This window comes from Apodemus sylvaticus, chromosome 17 (genome assembly GCF_947179515.1).
Source record: "Apodemus sylvaticus chromosome 17, mApoSyl1.1, whole genome shotgun sequence".
Lineage (NCBI taxonomy): Eukaryota > Metazoa > Chordata > Mammalia > Rodentia > Muridae > Apodemus > Apodemus sylvaticus.
The window spans coordinates 46766858-46784785 of NC_067488.1; the positions used below are offsets into that span (position 1 = coordinate 46766858).

The 17928-nt window shown below is 50.3% G+C and overlaps 1 protein-coding gene across 2 annotated transcripts; it reads right to left on the reverse strand.

Moving 5' to 3' along the window:
- Positions 1-360: 360 nt before the first annotated feature.
- On the reverse strand, positions 361-16515 carry Foxred2 (FAD dependent oxidoreductase domain containing 2). Of its 2 annotated transcripts, none has more exons than XM_052160497.1 (9): positions 16358-16515; positions 15387-15887; positions 13429-13680; positions 12406-12669; positions 12077-12243; positions 8292-8457; positions 7002-7243; positions 5597-5767; positions 361-3514 (listed from the first exon to the last, which is right to left on the reverse strand). In XM_052160497.1, the coding sequence occupies exons 2-9, from the start codon at positions 15884-15886 to the stop codon at positions 3282-3284; spliced, it is 1995 nt and encodes a 664-aa protein (XP_052016457.1). In that variant the 5' UTR covers position 15887; positions 16358-16515; the 3' UTR covers positions 361-3281. The 2 variants fall into 2 exon arrangements, with proteins under 2 accessions (XP_052016457.1, XP_052016458.1); XM_052160498.1 differs by having other exon boundaries at positions 361-2342; positions 3355-3514; positions 15387-16515.
- Between the last annotated feature and the right edge of the window lie 1413 nt (positions 16516-17928).

Consider the following 17928-nt stretch of genomic DNA (forward strand, 5'->3'; position numbering starts at 1 on the left):
CCCACATGGCAGCTCACCCCTGTCTGATGCTCTTTTCTGGGGTGTACATGTACACGCGGACAGAGGACTCATGTGCACAAAGTACATAAATAAATGTCTTTTGTTCCCAGGGTGATCTTGAACTTCTGAGCCTCCTGTCTCTGCCTTCCACCTCCCAGGTGCGAGGGCTACAAGTGTATCTATCTACTCTGCCTCTGGGCACGCTTGGACCCAGTGCGTATTGCATGGTGCTGCTTTCCCTCCAATGAGTCTTTCTAGGGTGCCATCACTCCGGTCACCCCATGGACCAGTACAGCAGAGCACAGACAAGGGCTCCCATGTCTACTCTTTCCTAGCCATCCCAAATGTCAACAGCAGAAATTGTTTAAAAATAAATGTATTTTTATTTCAGTAGCATATAATCACATTTGAAAAATAAACACAAATTTGATCAAAAGAGGCATAAAGAATCTTGTCCCACAGTCCCAGCAGAGCCACTGCGATTTCCTATCGTCACAGCTCTCAGCAGCTGCTGCCCCTTCTCATCCAGTGCCACATCACATGCAGTGTCATGTGTGGAGTATACTCAGCCCTTCCCTGTACCCCTTAAGAGATGACCATGAGAAGTTACAGAACTCCTCTTCCTGTCTCTCACTTAATTATTACTGCTTATTGATTGAGAGAGAGAGAGTCTCATTATATAGCTCTAGCTGGCCTGGAATTTACTGTGTTAACCAGGCTGACTTTGAATTCACAAGAGATTCTCCACCCTATGCTTTGGGCATGCTAAGATTAAAGGCATATACCACCATGCCCAGTTATTTTTGTCTTTTTTAAGTTTCTTCTTTGAGATAGGATTTTTTTTTTTTTTTTTTTTTTTTTTTTTTGGATTTGGATTTTTGGAGACAGGGTTTCTCTGTATAGCCTTGGCTGTCCTGGAACTCACTCTGTAGACCAGGCTGGCCTTGAACTCAGAAATCCGCCTGCCTCTGCCTCCCAGAGTGCTGGGATTACAGGCGTGCGTCACCCAGCGAGATAGGATATTTTTAAGTTGCACATACTGGAACTCTCCATGTAGGCCAGGCTAGCTTTAAACCTCAGTTCTCCTGCCTTGGCCACCCTAATGCTAGGATATTGGCGTGCATCATATCTAGCTTGCCTATATATATTTTTTTTCCTCAAGACAGGGTTTCTCTGTATAGCCCTGACTATCCTGGGACTCACTTTATAAACCAGGCTGGCCTCAAACTCAGAAATCCACCTGCCTCTGCCTCCCAAGTGCCTTATTTTTAATCTTTTCTTTAAACTAGTTATGGGGAAGGGTCCCAGAGCAATTGGTTCAACACTTACTGTTCTTCCAGAGGATCTGAGCTCAGCTCCCAGCCCCCACACATGGTGGCTCTCAACCTCCTGTAACTCTAGCTTTAAGGGGCTCTGACACCCTCTTCTGGTCTCTGGGCACCTGCACTCTTGTACACATACCCACACACAACTACATACATGTACACATAAGTAAAAATAAATCTTAAAAAAGGTTATATGATTCAAGCTTGTAATACCAATTCTTGAGAGGTTGAATCACCAGGAGTCCAAGTGCAGGCTGGGCTATATACTAGGTCCCAGGCCAGGACATGGAATCCTTGTGGGCGGGGAAGGAGAAGGCATCTCTAGTCAACTGAGCAAGAACAGAATACTCCGTGTTAAAAACAAATAAGGCTGCCTGATATTTTGATGGAATCAATGATCTGGCAGATGACAGGAAGCAGCAGATGTCTTATACAAGGGTGTCAGTCAGCTACTTGCTAAGGCACCAAACAAATGGCTCAGCCATCCTCCATGACTGAAGGGCGAGATGTAAGGAGCAGGATTCGATTTTGTAGTGCTAAATCAAAGACTCATTTGGAAATGCCTTGGAGAAGAGGGTGGGATGGCAGAGTCCCAGTTTGGCTTGCCAATCAATCTGTGTGAACTATGGCAACACTGACATCCTGGGTTTGGATGATGACTTACTTAGGTTTGGCCCTGTGCCAAGGTACAGGGGTACACAGTTCCTCCTGGTGACATGAAGTTGTTGAATTGTCCTGTTAGGACCTGGTACAACAGAAAGGAAGATGACTGCAGGCAGGTCAGGTGGCTGAGAGGGCTTGGACCCAGCCAGGACTGTCCTATGAAGAGGATGATCCCAGAAAGGGGCTTTGGGTTGTGTCCCTGGACTTCTGAGTGGCCTCCATGAAGACTCAGAGGGCTGGTGACAAACAGCACCTGCACTCTGGGGCTCCGGAAAATCGCGTGATCATCATGCTGCCTGTGTGGGCAATGCTCTCCTCATGGCTTCTTGTTACTCTGTTGGCTGAGTGTGGACTCTGGAGGGAAGGCAAGGAAGAGGAGAGGAGCATCAGGGCAGCCCAGAGCTGGGCAAGTGTCAACATTTCCATGCCCAAGGCAGCAGGCACTGCAACACCTTAAACCTGCTCAGGCAGGTCTCAAGGAAAACATGGCTCAGGATGCCAGGCAGCAAGGTGGGAGAGGGACACCCAGCTGCTGATTCCTGGGAGTGTGATCCTGGGGACAGGGTAGCACTGAGTGCCCTGCTCCTCAGAAGCCAGTTGGGCAGATGACCTTGCAGGAGTTCCTATCTCTGCTCCATACCAGCCCTCTGGGCCTGTGATGCCCATCCTGACTGGAGTACTACTGAGAGCCAGTGCCAAGGAAAGTGAGACAGTGTGGGAAGAAAGGGTGGCATAGGGGCAGGCCTCCTGGATGAAGACACCAGGAGATAGTTGATGCTTCTGAGTTGGGGTCCATAGCCGTGCTGGGGAGCAGAGATGCCGACTGTCTACTCCGCTGCTGAAGACTCTAAGCCTTCACTCTGATATGCCCACTATGGAAATGAGGGGCCTTCTGCTTTGAGATGTTCCCCAGGTAGAGTCAAGCCCATCTTCAGAGTGAACCAGAAAGAAAAGGAGATTGGTTGGTCCTAGAAGCAGTGACACAAGACCAGCCCGGTGCTTACTTAGTGATGGTCCAAGTTGGACACAAGCAGGATGTGGAAGGCATCTCATGTGGAAGGTATCTCAGACCTGACAGAAGGTACCCTCCTCTTGACCTTGCATCTAGCACCAGGGGCCAGCACAGGAAGGGACACCACTATGTGACCTTATCCCAGCCTTCTGCACTCTACAGGCTGTGCTGGTATCTGTTATCTATGGGATGGTCCTGAGCAGCCTGAAAGGTGGGAGAGAGGTTTCCCTGGCATAGGTTTCCCGGAGAGGTACCAGCCACCATAGTCTGGGAGAGGAAGCTCAGAGCTCCTCTTTGTTGCTGTCAAGGGATTGAGTCAGAGGTCTTGGAGCTGAGGAGTGGTCACCAAGCCACCTGCTGCTGTTCTCCATGGCCGTGTAGTCCTGCAGGAGCTTGCTTTCCACACCATGTTGTCGAAGGCTCTCCGTGCTTGAGAGCCCCTGCATTCTCAGGTATCCCTGCTGGCAAAAGGGCGGCAGCCTCTGGCGTGTGAGAGTGAACAGGAAACAGGACTCTATACGAAGAGAAAAGAAGGTGTCAGGCCAGACTGGGGAGGGAGGCATGGAGAGGAACCGGGCAATGCTGGGGACCTAGGGATCCACATATTACACTTTCTACCCACTTTCTACTTAGTAGCCATCTTGGTTTTCATGTTGTAGATCCTACTCTATACTACACACACTTAGTAGACATCACCATCGGCAGCGCCATCCCAGTGGTATAATATCCTTGAGCTGGGTAACCCGTAGGTACTGATTAGCTTTCTGTCAGCTGGACACAGGGTAGGGTCATCTGGGAAGAGGGCCCCATTTTATTTTATTTTATTTTGTTGTGTTTTATTTTATTTTTTAAGACAGGGTCTCTCTACATAACCTTGGTTACCCTGGAATCCACAATGTAGATCAGGCTGGCCTCAAACTCAACATCCACTTTCCTTTGCCTCCCTACTGCTGAGATGAAAGGCGTGCTGGCTGAAGAGGGAACAGTAATTGCAGGGTTGCCTCCATCTGATTTCTGGTAGGCAAGTCTGTGGGGACATTTTCTTGATTAGAGATTGGTGTGGGAGTGCCCAGCTCACTGTGGTTGGGCATCCCTGGGCAGGTGGTCCTGGGTTGCATAAGAAAGCTGTCTGAGCAAGCTATGGGGAGCACAGGCCAGCAAGGGTGTTCCTTCATTACCCATGCTTCAGTTCCTGACTTCCATTCACAGTGAACTGTGACCTGGAAGTGTAAGAGGGAGGAGTAAACCTTTCCTCCCCACACTGCTGGTCATGGTGTTTTATCACAGTAATGGAAAGCACACTAAGATGTCTTATCTCACCGTGTGTAGTAATGGCTTCAACACTTATGAACAGAAATGCAACAAGATGGGAAAGCCAAAGGGAAGCCATAAAGAATTTCCTTTAAGTGAAAATGTGCTAGTTCTTCTATTCAGAATAAGGAAGACAATGCCTTGTATGCAGCAGCTAAATGCTGTGGCAAACTGTGTCTTCCATTTAGGAATCCAATGAGAGGGAAAAGAAATCCATGGGGCAATGATAAATATAACATAAAACAGACATTCAATCTGTGGGGGAAAAAACTTAACATTCACAGACACATTTTCATATTCTGACATCAATGTGTTGTGTCAGCAATCACCAATTCTAACTGAGATTTCATTATGAGATCCCCCAAAGTTAGGGGCCCCAAGCCCCCGGCTGTGAGTATGAGATTTGGTTATATCCACTCAGGTATTGGACAGGAGTTTTGGACGACATCCTGCATGGTCAGGATGGGAAACACATCACCCAGCTCAGGGCACCCAACAAAGGCTGGGAGGACAGACACATCAGCGGGATCTTTGGCTTGGGGTGGGAGTATGCCACAAAAGAGTCTTTTGTGGACTCTTGAAGCCTTGGGGAAGGGGTAGGCAGTGTGAAGCTCGGGGCTCTCTTTTCTAGGCATTTCAGGGGTCTGTATGGTCAAGGTTGGCTGCTCACAGACTGTAGGAACTGCAAAGGTGCTCAGCTCTGGCTCCTCTCTGTGGGTTAACCACGATAGGAAGATACTTAGATGATTAGGGCTGGGGTGTCACACAGTAGACTCAGGATAAGGCAGGATGTTCTTTGATTGGCTGGAGTCAGTCTCTTACTTGACTTGGTATGAATGGTGTCAGACATTTGACAGCTGTTTGACATATTCTCTCAACAATAGAAAAAGCATTGGATTCAAAACATCCAAGGGTTTCAAAGGACAAAAAGATTGGCTTGTTTCTGTGGCTTTCTCTTGTAGATCATTTGAGTTCTTGCCCTAGGTCCCTCTTTGCATTTAGCTGTCAGTTCTGCCTTCCAACTCACCAATTCTCTCTTTACCTCTCTCTGTCTAATCCACCAACTCCTTAGACTGAGCTCATTTTCAGCGTTTTTAATTTACATTACTTTTATCTGCATTGTTTTCCAAAACTGTCTAATTCTGGTAGTCTCTAGCCCTTCATTACTTTTCTCCTGCCATCTTTTCCCTTTCCTTTTCCTGTGCTAGGCCTCAAACCCATGCGTGCTAGCACTCTAACACTAGGGTATACACCCCACCAGCTGCCCTCTTGGGAACTTGGTTACCTGCATAAAAGCTACGCAGATCTGTGTCCAGACAGTTTTCCAGGAAGCGCCTCAATGGGAGGATGTGTCCCACTGGAGCTGTCCAGTCAGTGAGGAAGTCCTCCACGATGTGGTGGATGGCCGTAGGCCGAGGCAGGGGCCACTGTGCAGGACGGAACCGCATATCTTGCTCTGTGGGAGGAGGGAGGCATCGGGGTCAGGTCCTTCATGCTGGCACATCCCCCTTCTCTCATGATTGCCTTCCTGTGGTGTTTCTGCCAGGCTGTGGTCAGCTTGGCTACCAGCCACCTTCATGTAGCTGGAGGAAGAGGAACTAGAGCTGCTGCCTGTGGTTTCTGAGTGCTCACATGGACCAGTGAGCACAAGGGTTCATCTAGACTCACCCTGCTCTCTAAGTGCCCATCCCATAGGCCACTGGACCAACACTGACCATCCCTGGAAACCAGACTCTAGGAGGTGACCAGTCCTAGCTGGCCAGTGTTCGGGCTGCTGACTACACAACTGCACTCCCCATTCCGCCTTCTGAAGCTGCCTCTGCCCTTGGGAACAATCCCAGCTGGGCCACCTCTTTCTTTTTTTTGGGACAGGGTCTCAAGTAGTCTGGGGTTGTGCTGCTTCTATTTTCCAGTTGCTGAGATTACAGAGGGGTGTCTCACTACACTCAGCTCTGAGACAGGCAATCACTATATAGCCTAGGCTGGCCTTGGGCTCATGGCAAACCTGCCCTAGCCTCCTTACCCTGTGGTGCCAAGCTCCTGTCCGGAGCACCCTCTTCAACCTGAGACCTTTCAAGCTCTGACTGAAGGGCATGGTACCCTTGGGCTGTTGGCAAATCGTGTATATCCTCCTGCAATCCTGTATGAACTGAATATCGTCATCCCATTTTGTAGACCAGAAAGCAAGACTCAGCTCAGAGAGGTTAAGTAAAATGGCCACGGTCAAAGTGATGTGAGTGAAGATCTGTGAGTTTGGCCTGGCATTTCTGTACCGTGTTCTTTCCTTGCCTGGTTGATTATTACTGCCGTGTGCATGGGCACAGCTGTCACAGAGCCTGTGTGGAGTCGCTTCTCTTCTCCCACTTCTAAGTGGGTTCTAGGGATTGAACCCAGGTGCCCAGGCCTCCAGTGTAAGCACCTCCACCCACTCAGTCATTTCACCCGCCCTCATCCATTCTTCTTACAACTCACCCGCAGTACCTCTCCCCACTCTGAGACACCACAACATGACAGCACCCTTTCACTACATAGTGCCCAGAGACCATGTGTGGCTTACTCGGGTACCCTGGGTGCCCTCTGTCAACTGCAGAAATTCTGAATGGCCTTGTGGTGACTGCTTTATAGACAGAGGTGGTCCAAGAAGAGCCCTCAGAAGAGGCTGAACACAGGGAGGGTGGACTGTAGCTCACCAGTGGGGAGGTGTCTGTAGTAGTAGATGACAGGGTGAAGGAAGTTAGACAACCAGGCATCTTCTATGTGTGCCACAGATCGGTCATAATAGAAGACGTCTTTCTCAGGCCCAGAGAAGTTTTTGCCATATTCCATGTTGACGACAAAGAGCCCGTGCTGTGCCGTCCTCCCTGTGAGCATCTCCAGCTGGGCCAGCATCTGCATAGGGAACTCCTCCAGGTACTCAAATGTAGTAGCGTTCCTGTGGGTGGGAGCAGGGAGGAGTGCAGGTTCACCACAGGTGTAGCGCTGTGGACTGACCAGGAATCTCCCACCCTATAATACCACTGTGGCACCGGTGCCTTCTGGAATATCTGGAGCAGGTTCCAGAAAGCTCTCTTCAACCTGAGAGCATGCCAGGGGCAAGGGTGTTCCAGGATGAGGGAAAGTCGGGGGAGAAGCTGGTCTCTGTAGGTAGAGACAAGAGTAACGGGATCAGGGAGGTCATGACTCAGTAAAGCAGGGATGGGGTGAATGTACTTAAGGAGATGGGGAAGGGGAGCTGTCGGGAGTGCGGGCAGGGGCAACAGTATGACTGTCCCTTTAAAAGGATGGCTGGTGGCTACTGCGGGCAGTGACTATGCTGGGAGGCTGCTGGGCCATTGTGGGTAACAGGACTAAGAGTGAGCCCTGGGTCCTGGCACGAGCACCTGATCTAGACAGCTCTGGCACTCATGAAAGGGGTGCTGAGGGCAAGGCAAGGTGGCATGCTGAGCTCCTGGCCTCCCTGTGTTCCTGAACTTGGTGTTGAGCAGCTGGGGCTTTGGATCAAGGGGTGTCCTCTGACCCAGGAGTCTCCTCTGACCTGTGTCTCACCTGCCTGTCTTCTGTAAAGTCCTCCCTTGCTCTCTCCTGACAAGTCCTGTACTGTATCCTCAGGCTCTGTTTGTCCTGTGACTTGACAGAAATCATTTGATCTAAAAGGGCCAAGCAGGGCCTTGCCTGAGGGGACTCTTATCTTCACACTTCAATGCTGCGAGGGAATTATGCTCATTCTGTAGATGAGGCAAGAAAGTGCGAGCTTAAATAACTCCCCAAACCATACAGTAAGGTGCCTATAATCCAGGGTTTACTGGAAGACCTTGTGGTATTTACCTCACTGGCTTCTTTGCCAGGATAGATTAGCCTTTGCAGGCCTCCTCTGCACAGGAACAACCAGACCACTCAGCACATAGAGTGGTACCAGAAGCAAGGGCAGGGTGTTTGGGTAAAGCAGCCTTGGGGGAGATGGAGTGGGAAGGGCTACTCACTCCTTCAACAGGATGATGTCAGCCAGCACACTGAACATCTGGTACGGTCCAGAAGCCTCATTTACACGCCGAATGATGGAGCTGGTGAGCTGTGTGATGGGGTACTCTGTGGACGGCCAGGTGATACCATGGTACCGATGTTCCAGCAGTCGGTGGACAGCACGTACTGAAATGGCCAGAGGGAGGAAGGGCCAAGATTTTATCTTGGCTCAGTGGAGAGAGGCCCAGGCCTGGGAACAGTGTCAGTGAGAGCTAAAAGTACAGGTCTATGGAGAGTATATACAGACATAGAGAATATACAGAGTATGTGTAGAGTATATATACAGTATATACAGAGTATACATAGAGTATATACAGAATATATGGAGAGTAAATACAGAATATACATAGAGTATATACAGAGTATATGTAGAGTGTATACAGAGTATATACAGTGTATACTTAGAGTATACATAGACTATACATACAGTATATAGAGTATACATAGAATATATACAGAGTATATACAGAATGTATGTAGAGTGTATACAGAGTATATGTAGACTATATATAAAAGTATATAGAGAGTATACAAGGCCAGATGGCAAATATTCCTTCTTCATAGTCAGATACAATCAGGGACCCTGCTCCATTCTGTCTCTTGGGTATCAGGCAGAGTATGGGTAGGGTGGATTTGGGTGTGAGTGGTCTATCCTTGCTTGAAGCTATTTGTACATGGACATTTCCCTGCCAACTGTCATCCTGTACACTGGGTGAGTCCAACCCTGACACAGAACTTTGCATCCTCCTGGGAGGTCATCTCTAAGGCCTCATGGACATTCTGGCTTCTGTCTCTCTCAGCCCAAATCTTCTTGTCACTGTCTTGTTCTGAGATGTCTTGTAGAAGGCAACTTCTGCCCAAGCCAGCAGTGAGGTACTTTCCCCCTAGGGCTGGTCCACCTATAGTGGAATGGCCCAACACAATTACTTGTTCTTCCAAAGTTAATAAAACCCGCCAATGCAATGAGGCTGGGCTACAAACCAGCTGCTCATAAGAAAGGAGACAGTGGGCAAACTGAATTTACAAGGCTATAGGAGCTGAAACTAGTGGGGCCTGGAATGGGGAACAGGCCTGGCATCTTGAGAATGCAAGACCTTTGCAGAGCAGGTGACAGCATACTGCGGCATGGGACTTTCCAGGAAGTGGAAGAGAAATCACGAAGGAACAAACTTAGAAAAACGGTGAGATTTCCTCAGTGCTTTTGGTACTGTGGAAGGAACCCGGGGTCCCGTGCATGTTAGACAAGTGCTCTGTCACTAAGCTTCCTTCTAACCCTTTCCTTCCTTTGAGGGGGGTCTAAGAAAACAGGCCCCTGGTTATGAAGACTCAGAGCAGCAGTACAGGGCAATACCAGAACAGGGAAGTGGGAAGGGGTAGATGGGGGAACAGGGGGAGGGAACAGGGCTTATGGGACTTTCGGGGAGTGGGGAGCCAGAAAAGGGGAAATCATTTGAAATGTAAATAAAAAATATATCGAATTAAAAAAAAAAGAGAGAGGGGTCTAAGTTGCTCAAGCTGGCCTTGGACTTACTATGTAGCCTTCCCCACCAGCTAGAGAGGGTATTGAAGTGTAAACCCTAGGCCTGAGGTGACACAAGCCATCTATCTAGATGGAAACAGGAGGATGTGGACTCAAGGTCCTTAGGGTCTGGCTGTGGCAGTAGCCAGGCAATATGACACTCACTCCATGGGCTAAAGGGACTTCTCTAGGTGCCACCACCTGAGGAGATGTGAGTCTGCTAGGATATCCCAGTAACACCTTTTTGCTTCCAAAGATACCAATGAGGTGACTGACAGCTCATCTCCAGGGCTGCTCAGATGAGCTTATGAGTTCACCACTGCTCCCTGCCAGGCGCACCAAGGACAAATTATCAAGTATTAGTCAGCAGTGCCATCCCCACAGTGCCCACTCTAGCCTGGAAGCGGGGTGGGGGGGGCACGATCTCCTCATACAGAAGGGCAGGAGGACCTATCAGTCTATGCTACGTTTGCTACCACCTCTTACTTTTTTTGCTACAAAGAAACTCATCTGGCTGGCAAGACAGCCTGGCAGGCAGGCAGGCAGGCAGGCAGGCGTGACCTGCTATCACTCCCGAGTTAAATCCCCAGGTTCTACATAGTGGAAGGAGAAAACCGACTCCAGAACTGACTCTGACACATATGTGGTGGCACATGTGTGACCCCCCAATAAGTGATTACAGATTTTGTGCTGTTTTGTGTTTTTCAACTTTTCTACAATAAGCACATAATTCTTTGCATCAAGATCTGTGCAGAGGCCCCTCTGATCTGATGTCATTTGCCTTATTGCCTTCATGAAGAAAACAAAGCACAAACCAGGTGTGGTAGTGCACATCTGTAATCTCAGAACCAGGGAGAATGAGGCAGGAGGATTGGGAGTTTGAGGCTAGCCTGGGTTATCACAGCCTGATCCGAATATTTTTCTACCACTACCTCTTGCAGGTCATTTTTCTCTCTCTGGCCTCAGCTCTGTAGACCCTGGATTGGGATTACGGATACACAGACCAACACCATTCAGGCCCCTGACTGAAAGCTTCCCTGGATTCCTGGGAACAGGAGAAAGACTCGATCCTATATCCACTGACTGCAAAGCACGTCCTGCAAGCAAACTCCATACCAAGCCTGTAGCAGCTGACCCCCCCCACCCCAGAATGTGGGTAACATCTAAACAGCCCACTCAGCTGCTTTGGGCCACTGCTTCCTCCATGGAGGGGAGAAAAGGGCAGGAGAGGCTGCCTTCTAAAAACCAGAAACCAAATCAAACACAAGCAAATCTCTGTGGCCCTCAGCTGTTTCCTCAGGAAAAAACAAAGGCTGTGCTGACCAGATGCTCAGTGGGTCAAAGCGCTTGCTATGTATGCAAGCTGAAGAACTTGAGTTTGAACTCCAGAACTCATGGTGGAAGGAGAATCTGACTCCTGCAAGCTGACCTCATGCCATGGTACCTGTTCTATACACATGTGCGAGTGTACATGTACGTGTATGTACACACACACACACACACACACACACACACACACACACACACACACACACACACACACACACATTATAATAAAAAAAGAGAAGAAAAGGCTTTCTAGCCACCACATGGTGCTGGTAGCTCTTTAGGGATCCATGTGCTCAGATTCTAGAAGATACTCAGCATGCAGCGATCTATTTCTTTTCTTCACTTTCTGTTTCTGTTTTCCCTTAACATCACAAAGGATCAGTTTCTGGTTGGGGATTGTTCTCATGCAATAACCAAATCATCATCATCATCATCATCCTCTTGATCCTTGAACATAGGGCTTCAGGGAGACTAAATGCTCTGCCACTGTGCTAGACACAAAGTAGTTAAAAAAACTTTTTTTTTTTTTTTTTGTATTTTACAGGCAAACATAATTAAGACAGTGACATTTTTACTACTGGAAGTCTCACATGAAGAATTGGAATAATCCATTAGAACTTTCACTGAGGTGTTCCCACACTCTGGGTGCATGAGCTGCCTCATGGGTATACACAGTGAAGGATACTACCTTATTTAGCCTGTATGTGAGACTGGCACATTTAGACTACCCATTCCTTGAACATCCATTTAACTGCATGGGCCTGAGCACGTCACAGCCCCCCTTAGAGGTATCTACCGTCATGCTGCATCTAGGTGGATCTCCAGACCATGACAACATCCTTTTGATGCTTTCGGGAGTCAGGAGCCCTCGGACAGTGACCCTTCAGCCAGGCTTACCTGTGTATCGGAATCCATGGATGAAGCCACCAGCGGATTTCCGGTAGTCCACCGAGTGGCTGGCGGTCCCCAAGATAAAGAGACCCCGGCTTCCTTTAGATTCATAGCTGGCTTTGATCAGTGGGTACTTCTTGCTGAACTCAGTCCCTGAGGAGAGTCTGAGGGACCTGCCAGTGAGGAGGGTTGTTAGGGACAAGAGCTGCTAAGGACAAGGCCCCTGGCACCCCCCTTCTGCATCCGTGAGGTGCTCTCCTGAAGCCTACCACACCTGCAGGGAGGTCTGAAGGTACTGCTGAGAGGCCCCCACATCCACCCCCACTTAGACTCACTGGTTGAAAATGGAGAAGTCAAACTTCCAGCCCAGGCAGCGGATGACACGGTCGTAGGCCACCCGCATGGCAAAGTTGTCATTATCATCCTCGGGGAGCGGAATGGAGTCGGCACTCTGGTTGCTGTTCTCCAGGAGGAACTTGAGGGTGATGTGGAGCTTTCCCTTGCTGTCCCGCACGAGGGCCAGATGCTCCACGTCGGACTCCAGGAGCCCGTCTAGCGATTTCAGCTGGTAGGTGTCCAGCAGGCCATTGTTGATGGCTCTGGGGCCCCATAAGCAGACGAGAGAAGAAAGGATCAGGGGGGCTGCCTGGCGCACTGAGGACGGGGAAGCTCCTACAGTTGAGACTTTCTAGCCCAAGGGAAGCTTAATCCCCAGAGAGGTGACACCAGCAGGTCATGAACTTCACTTTCCTTTCCGTTCTATTTTTTTTCATTTTTCATTTTTCATTTTTTTTTTGTAAAGATAAGGTCCTATGAGGTGCAAGGTGGCCTCAAATTCACTAAGTACCCAAGGCTGACCTTGGACTCTGATCCTCCAGCCTCTACCACCTGAGTGCTGAGCTGAGACTGCAGGTGTGTGTCAGCTCATCTTGCTTATGTGGAGCTGGGGACTGTACCCAGTGCTTTGGTACGTGGGAATCAAGCACTCACCAGGCCCCAGTGGTGGCCTAGTGGATTCCTAAGAGGTGGAGCCTAGTGGCAGATCACCGGGTAATGCCCTCGGAAGAGATTGAAGCAGTTCTGGTGGGATGCCCTGTAAGTTCCAGGTAGAGGTTTCCTATAGAAGGAAGCCTGACCTCCCCCTTGTTCTGGCTTCCCATCCTGTTATGCAACCTGACTGTCTGACATATGTGCCTGTTCCTGTGATGCTAATTTCCTGCTATGGGATGCTGGTGAGAGGAATATACTGCTAGACTTAGCCTCTGAAATCATGGACTCAGCCACAGGCCTTTTCTTATAGTATCAAGAAACAGATAAGTACAGGATGGCATAGAGTATGGAAGCAGGTTGTAGCATACCTGACGTCTCCAACATAGTGGGTGGCCCAGGAGAGCCGAACCCGGGAACGGCTCAGCATGTGGACAAAGTTAGTGACGCCCAAGATGTTTTCTGCTGTCTCGAAGGCTGAGTTCCCATGGCCCAGGATCAACACATTCTGACCCACAAAGTCTTCAGGATCCACGGACACAGACTCGTACCCTTCCACATATTCAGAGCCAGGGAAGTCAACCAGTTTGGGGACTGCCAAACCAGTGGCTACAAGCAGGACGCTGTAGGTGGGGACACAGAAAGACCACTCAGTTCTTCAGTTGTACGGCCACTCAGCGTGGGTCTCCTTGCCTCATCCCAATTCTAGGCTCCTCAAAGACACGCCCACTCAGATGGTCACCCATTCACTCTTCCATTTACTGACCCACGCCACTGTGCCTCTCTCCAAGCTAGTCACAGTCCTTCATGCTGTCCTGGAAGGATACCATACTGGGGATTAAGATTGCTCACTGATATTATGATAAACCAAAACCATCTCCTTTAATTTTTAATACAGCGATGGATGAAGTCAATTTTCCCCAGGGGGATGCACTCTACCCTGGCATTCAGGCTCCTCTCGTAACTGGCAAGCCTGGCACACACATCGTCTGCCCACACTGTGCCAGTCCATTTATCTAGATCTTACTTACTCCCCAATCTTCCCACTCCTGAGCTGGTATCCCCTGGCCAGCTTCACGGGGGAGGAGACATGGGGCCCTGCAGCTCTGGGCATCAGAACTCTTCAAAGCAGGAGAGCTACAATCTGAGCATAGAAGGGCCCGCTTCCAAAGTCCTATTGAGACGTGAGCTTGATATGTAGCCTGGGCTAGCCCTGGATCTGGCAATCCTCCTGTCTCAGTCTCCCTAATGCTGGGGTTACAGGCACGTGAGCCATCACGCCCAGCTCTGCTCTCTATGCTGATGGGGAATATAATGGGTGGATTTTGCAGGCAGCAGAATGGTTTGGCCACGAGGGATGTTTGTTTGCCAACCTCTTTCCTCTCTGTGCCTCACTCCCTTCTACAGTGAAGCTACCTACAATCCAAGAGTCCCAGTCCGAGCTGCGAGAACAGATGAACAATAGCTGCACCCTTGTCTGGAGCCAGGAGTGAAACTGACAGCCAGGAAGGGAACATGGAGTAGCAGCTGGGACACAGGCTTAGGTACCAGCAAAATCCCAGCCCAATTTAGCCCCACCACGTTAGTGGTAAGACACAGCTTGTTGATTAAGGTCTTCAGAGCAGAGCCTCAGCTCTGTGCCTGCTAAATGGGTATCAGGGAACATCTTCCCTAGGTCTCTTGTGATGATTGAACAAGCTTGAGGTACCCACATCACATCTCCCAAACCAAAGCAAGGCAACACCAGCGTCTGGAAGCCATGCTTGCTGGCCCTGTTGCTCCGGCTCTGTTCTGAAATCCTCCTGGCAGGTGTCTAATGGCCCTGGACACTTTATCTTGCTTGTCCCAGCATGGGTTTTGGGGACAATTATTTTAGGAAACTATCGGATATGTCCAACCGGTGGTCTCTGGGCCACATGGGATCCAGGACAGCTATGGTTATGGCCCAACATAACTTGCAAACATGCTTAAAATATGAGATGTGTGTACCTGTGTGGTTCATAACTTGATTGCATGGTTTTCGGACTTGAATCCTGTGGATGAAAATGCAGGCTGGACCCGCCTACATGGGTTGCTGGGTACAAGCTATGCTCCCATGCAGTATCCAACACCAGAGGATCATGGTAAAGGCAATAGAGCCGGGCAAATCCTAGAGGATAAATTGCTAGATTTTCCCAAACATACTCAGCCACAGCTTTGTAAGGACGCACCTTAGAAAAGTTCTGCTTGGCAGTGAACCCCATTGGGAGCAAGGAGTATAACTGGGGCCCCCTTTCTCTCATTCTTTCCAATCTCGAGGCCAATCTAGCTGTGTCCTGAGGCTCCTTACCTGCACTGGTAAACCTGGCTCTTCTGGTCCGTCAGAATGAAGTAATGGCCGTTCCAGGCTTGTGGATCCTTGTCCAGAGTCACATGGGTGATGTTTGTGTTGTATAACACATGGAGCCCCAGGCGCTGCGCGAAGTCACCTAAGTAGCGCACCATGTCGCTGGCGTCGGGGAAGTAAGCCTGCGAGTAGTGTCTGAAAAGCAGGTGTGGGTCGTCGCTGAGCAGAGAGTTCCAGTCGTGGCGGAGGTTGAACTCGGCGTTGGCCTTGCCCGTGTGCCGCTTGTTGATGCTGATGAGCTTGCGGTGGCGCGGGTAGCGAGTGAAGAAGCTGCCTGGTGCGGACTCGCGTTCGAATACCTCGTAGTCCCTACCGGCTCGATGCAGGAGGGCGGCCATCTGCAGGCCCGCAGGACCGGCGCCCAGCACGCAGTAGTCCCGGAGCGGACGGGAGCACACTGCCAGGTGCAAGGCTAGGGCCACCAGCAGCCCTGAGGGACCCATCCTGCGGCACAGTAGAGGAGAGGCCTCGCACCTCGTGGCTGGCAGCTAGTGACAGCCGGTTTTCCCGAGGAACAAGAAACCAGGAGCGTGAGCCTCCCAAGGTTCTGGAGCGGGGCCAGGACTGAACCCCGGGACCTAGGGGCTCATCTATCCCGTCTCCATCCCTTCCATTTAGAATCAAGGGCCCACAGGAATTCTGAACCCCTCAGCTCATCTCCGTAGTTCTCTTTCCAGGGTGTCAGGCTCCCTTATTGTCATGGTAACTTCCACCCCAAGAGAGAGGCAGTTTCCCCAATTTCCATGCATTCTAGCTATGCCCTGAATTTAGGGAGGGGGGTCTTCCTAGACCCTTCAGAAGCTTTAGTCTGTCTACCCACCTTTCACCCTCGGGGGTAGGGGGAGACCTAAGGAGGTGTGGCCTCTAAGGCCCCGCCCCAGCCCCCCGGATCACGTGAGGATGCCCCGGCACACCTGCCGCGGTCTCTGCTATCCCGCACTGCTGCCGGCGCGTGCGCGGTGCCCAGGCTGAGCTTCCGACCCGCACGCTGCGGCCGCCGGTGGCTCAGCGATGCTCCCACCGCAGGCTGCAGTGGAGGGAAGCTAGGGTTGACTCGCGCCACAGCGGCCACGCCCCTCCCCACTCCCGGCCAATAGCAGGGGGCGGGTCACGTGTGCCACGCGTAGCACGCCGGGACTGGTGGGGCGGCCGGGCGCGAGTGGCACGCACGTGTTGTGAGCGCTGTTTCTGAGGGTAGAGGTGCCCCGGGGAACAGCAGGTCCACGCTGGGGCGCCCGGCTCTTCCTTTTGATTTGTACTAATCCTTGGTTCAGAGATGAGAGTTTTTTGGGGAAAATCTTGGTATTTATATCCCTTTTTTTTACTGTAGAAGACTAAAAGTAATTGGCCAGCCAGTTTTATGGGACTGAGGATAGCATGAGGTCAAGACAGGTGAACCAATTATTTGTCTTAGAGACTTGTTCAGTTGTCCGAAGGGTGGGCAAGGGAAGCGTTCCCAGCACCTAGAAACCGACTCGTCAATAAACGGTGACAAAGTCTGTATGAAACAAGGATAAGCTAAGTGGATTTTGAGACAGCATAGTGGTTCACTCTTGTAAGCCCGGCAATCCAGAGACTGAGGTAAGAGGCCTGTGTGAGATTCTTCAAACTCCCCAAACCAGAGGCTCAAATTGCAGGAGGATTTGACTATTCAAGCTGGCTCCGTAGCACTCCCTGGAGTTACTCACCTGATTAGAATGCTGTGTGCCTGTTGGAGGGAAGGACAGCGACCTTCACAAGGTGATGCAGAAGCCGAGGGTCCTTGGAAAACCATGTGGGAAGGACTTTCCCAGCTTTGTGTGTCCGGAGCTACTTCCCATGAAAAGGGAGCAGTGCTCTTGGAAGCCTGCTCAGAACCCCGCCCACTCGCACTTAGAAACTTATGTTGATAATTGTCCTGGTGAAAGAAAACACACCCAGGAATGCTGTTTTCTTTAGAGCCTGCACCAAAAAAAGAACCCTCCCCCCCCAGGGCCAGACATAAAGTTTCATTTATTGTCACTGTGGAGATCTCAGCTTACAGGTTTAGTCTGGAGCTATCCTGGCTAGACAGGTTTAGTCTGGAGCTATCCTGGCTAGGCAGGGTACCTCACCAAAAATAAAGCAGAGCATTTCATAGATACTGTGGAGAGGCTGGCTGGGCACCAAGCAGAACTAGAAAGTTGGTCTTTGGTGATGGAAATTGAATGCTGGTCAGAACTCCCGGGCCTGGATGAGGTGCTGCAGGCTTCCCAACCATTAACCTACAGCCCACAGCAGAGCTCCAGAAGCTTCTTGTAGGTGGAATGAACCAAGAGATCTGGATTCTGGTCCACTCCTGAAGCCCAAGACATTTGTCACACTAGTTTGTGTTCTTTGCACTCTACACTAAAAACTCAAGAGTCAGGGCTGCTGCAAGTTTGACTCACAAACTCCAAGGTTTCTGCTCATCTTCTCAACTCTCAACAGCCGAGGATGGAGCCCAGCATCCTTCGCTGGCTTCTTT

Bases quoted from the DNA above. Each gene is read 5' to 3' on its own strand.
- Foxred2 (XM_052160497.1), bottom strand. From the start codon at position 15,886: ATGGGTCCCTCAGGGCTGCTGGTGGCCCTAGCCTTGCACCTGGCAGTG. The intron at 8,458-12,076 runs GTAAGCCTGGCT...TGGCCATTTCAG, and splicing joins CCATGGATTCCGATACACAG to TACGTGCTGTCCACCGACTG. The intron at 5,768-7,001 runs GTGAGCTACAGT...CTCCTCCCACAG, and splicing joins CTACAGACACCTCCCCACTG to AGCAAGATATGCGGTTCCGT.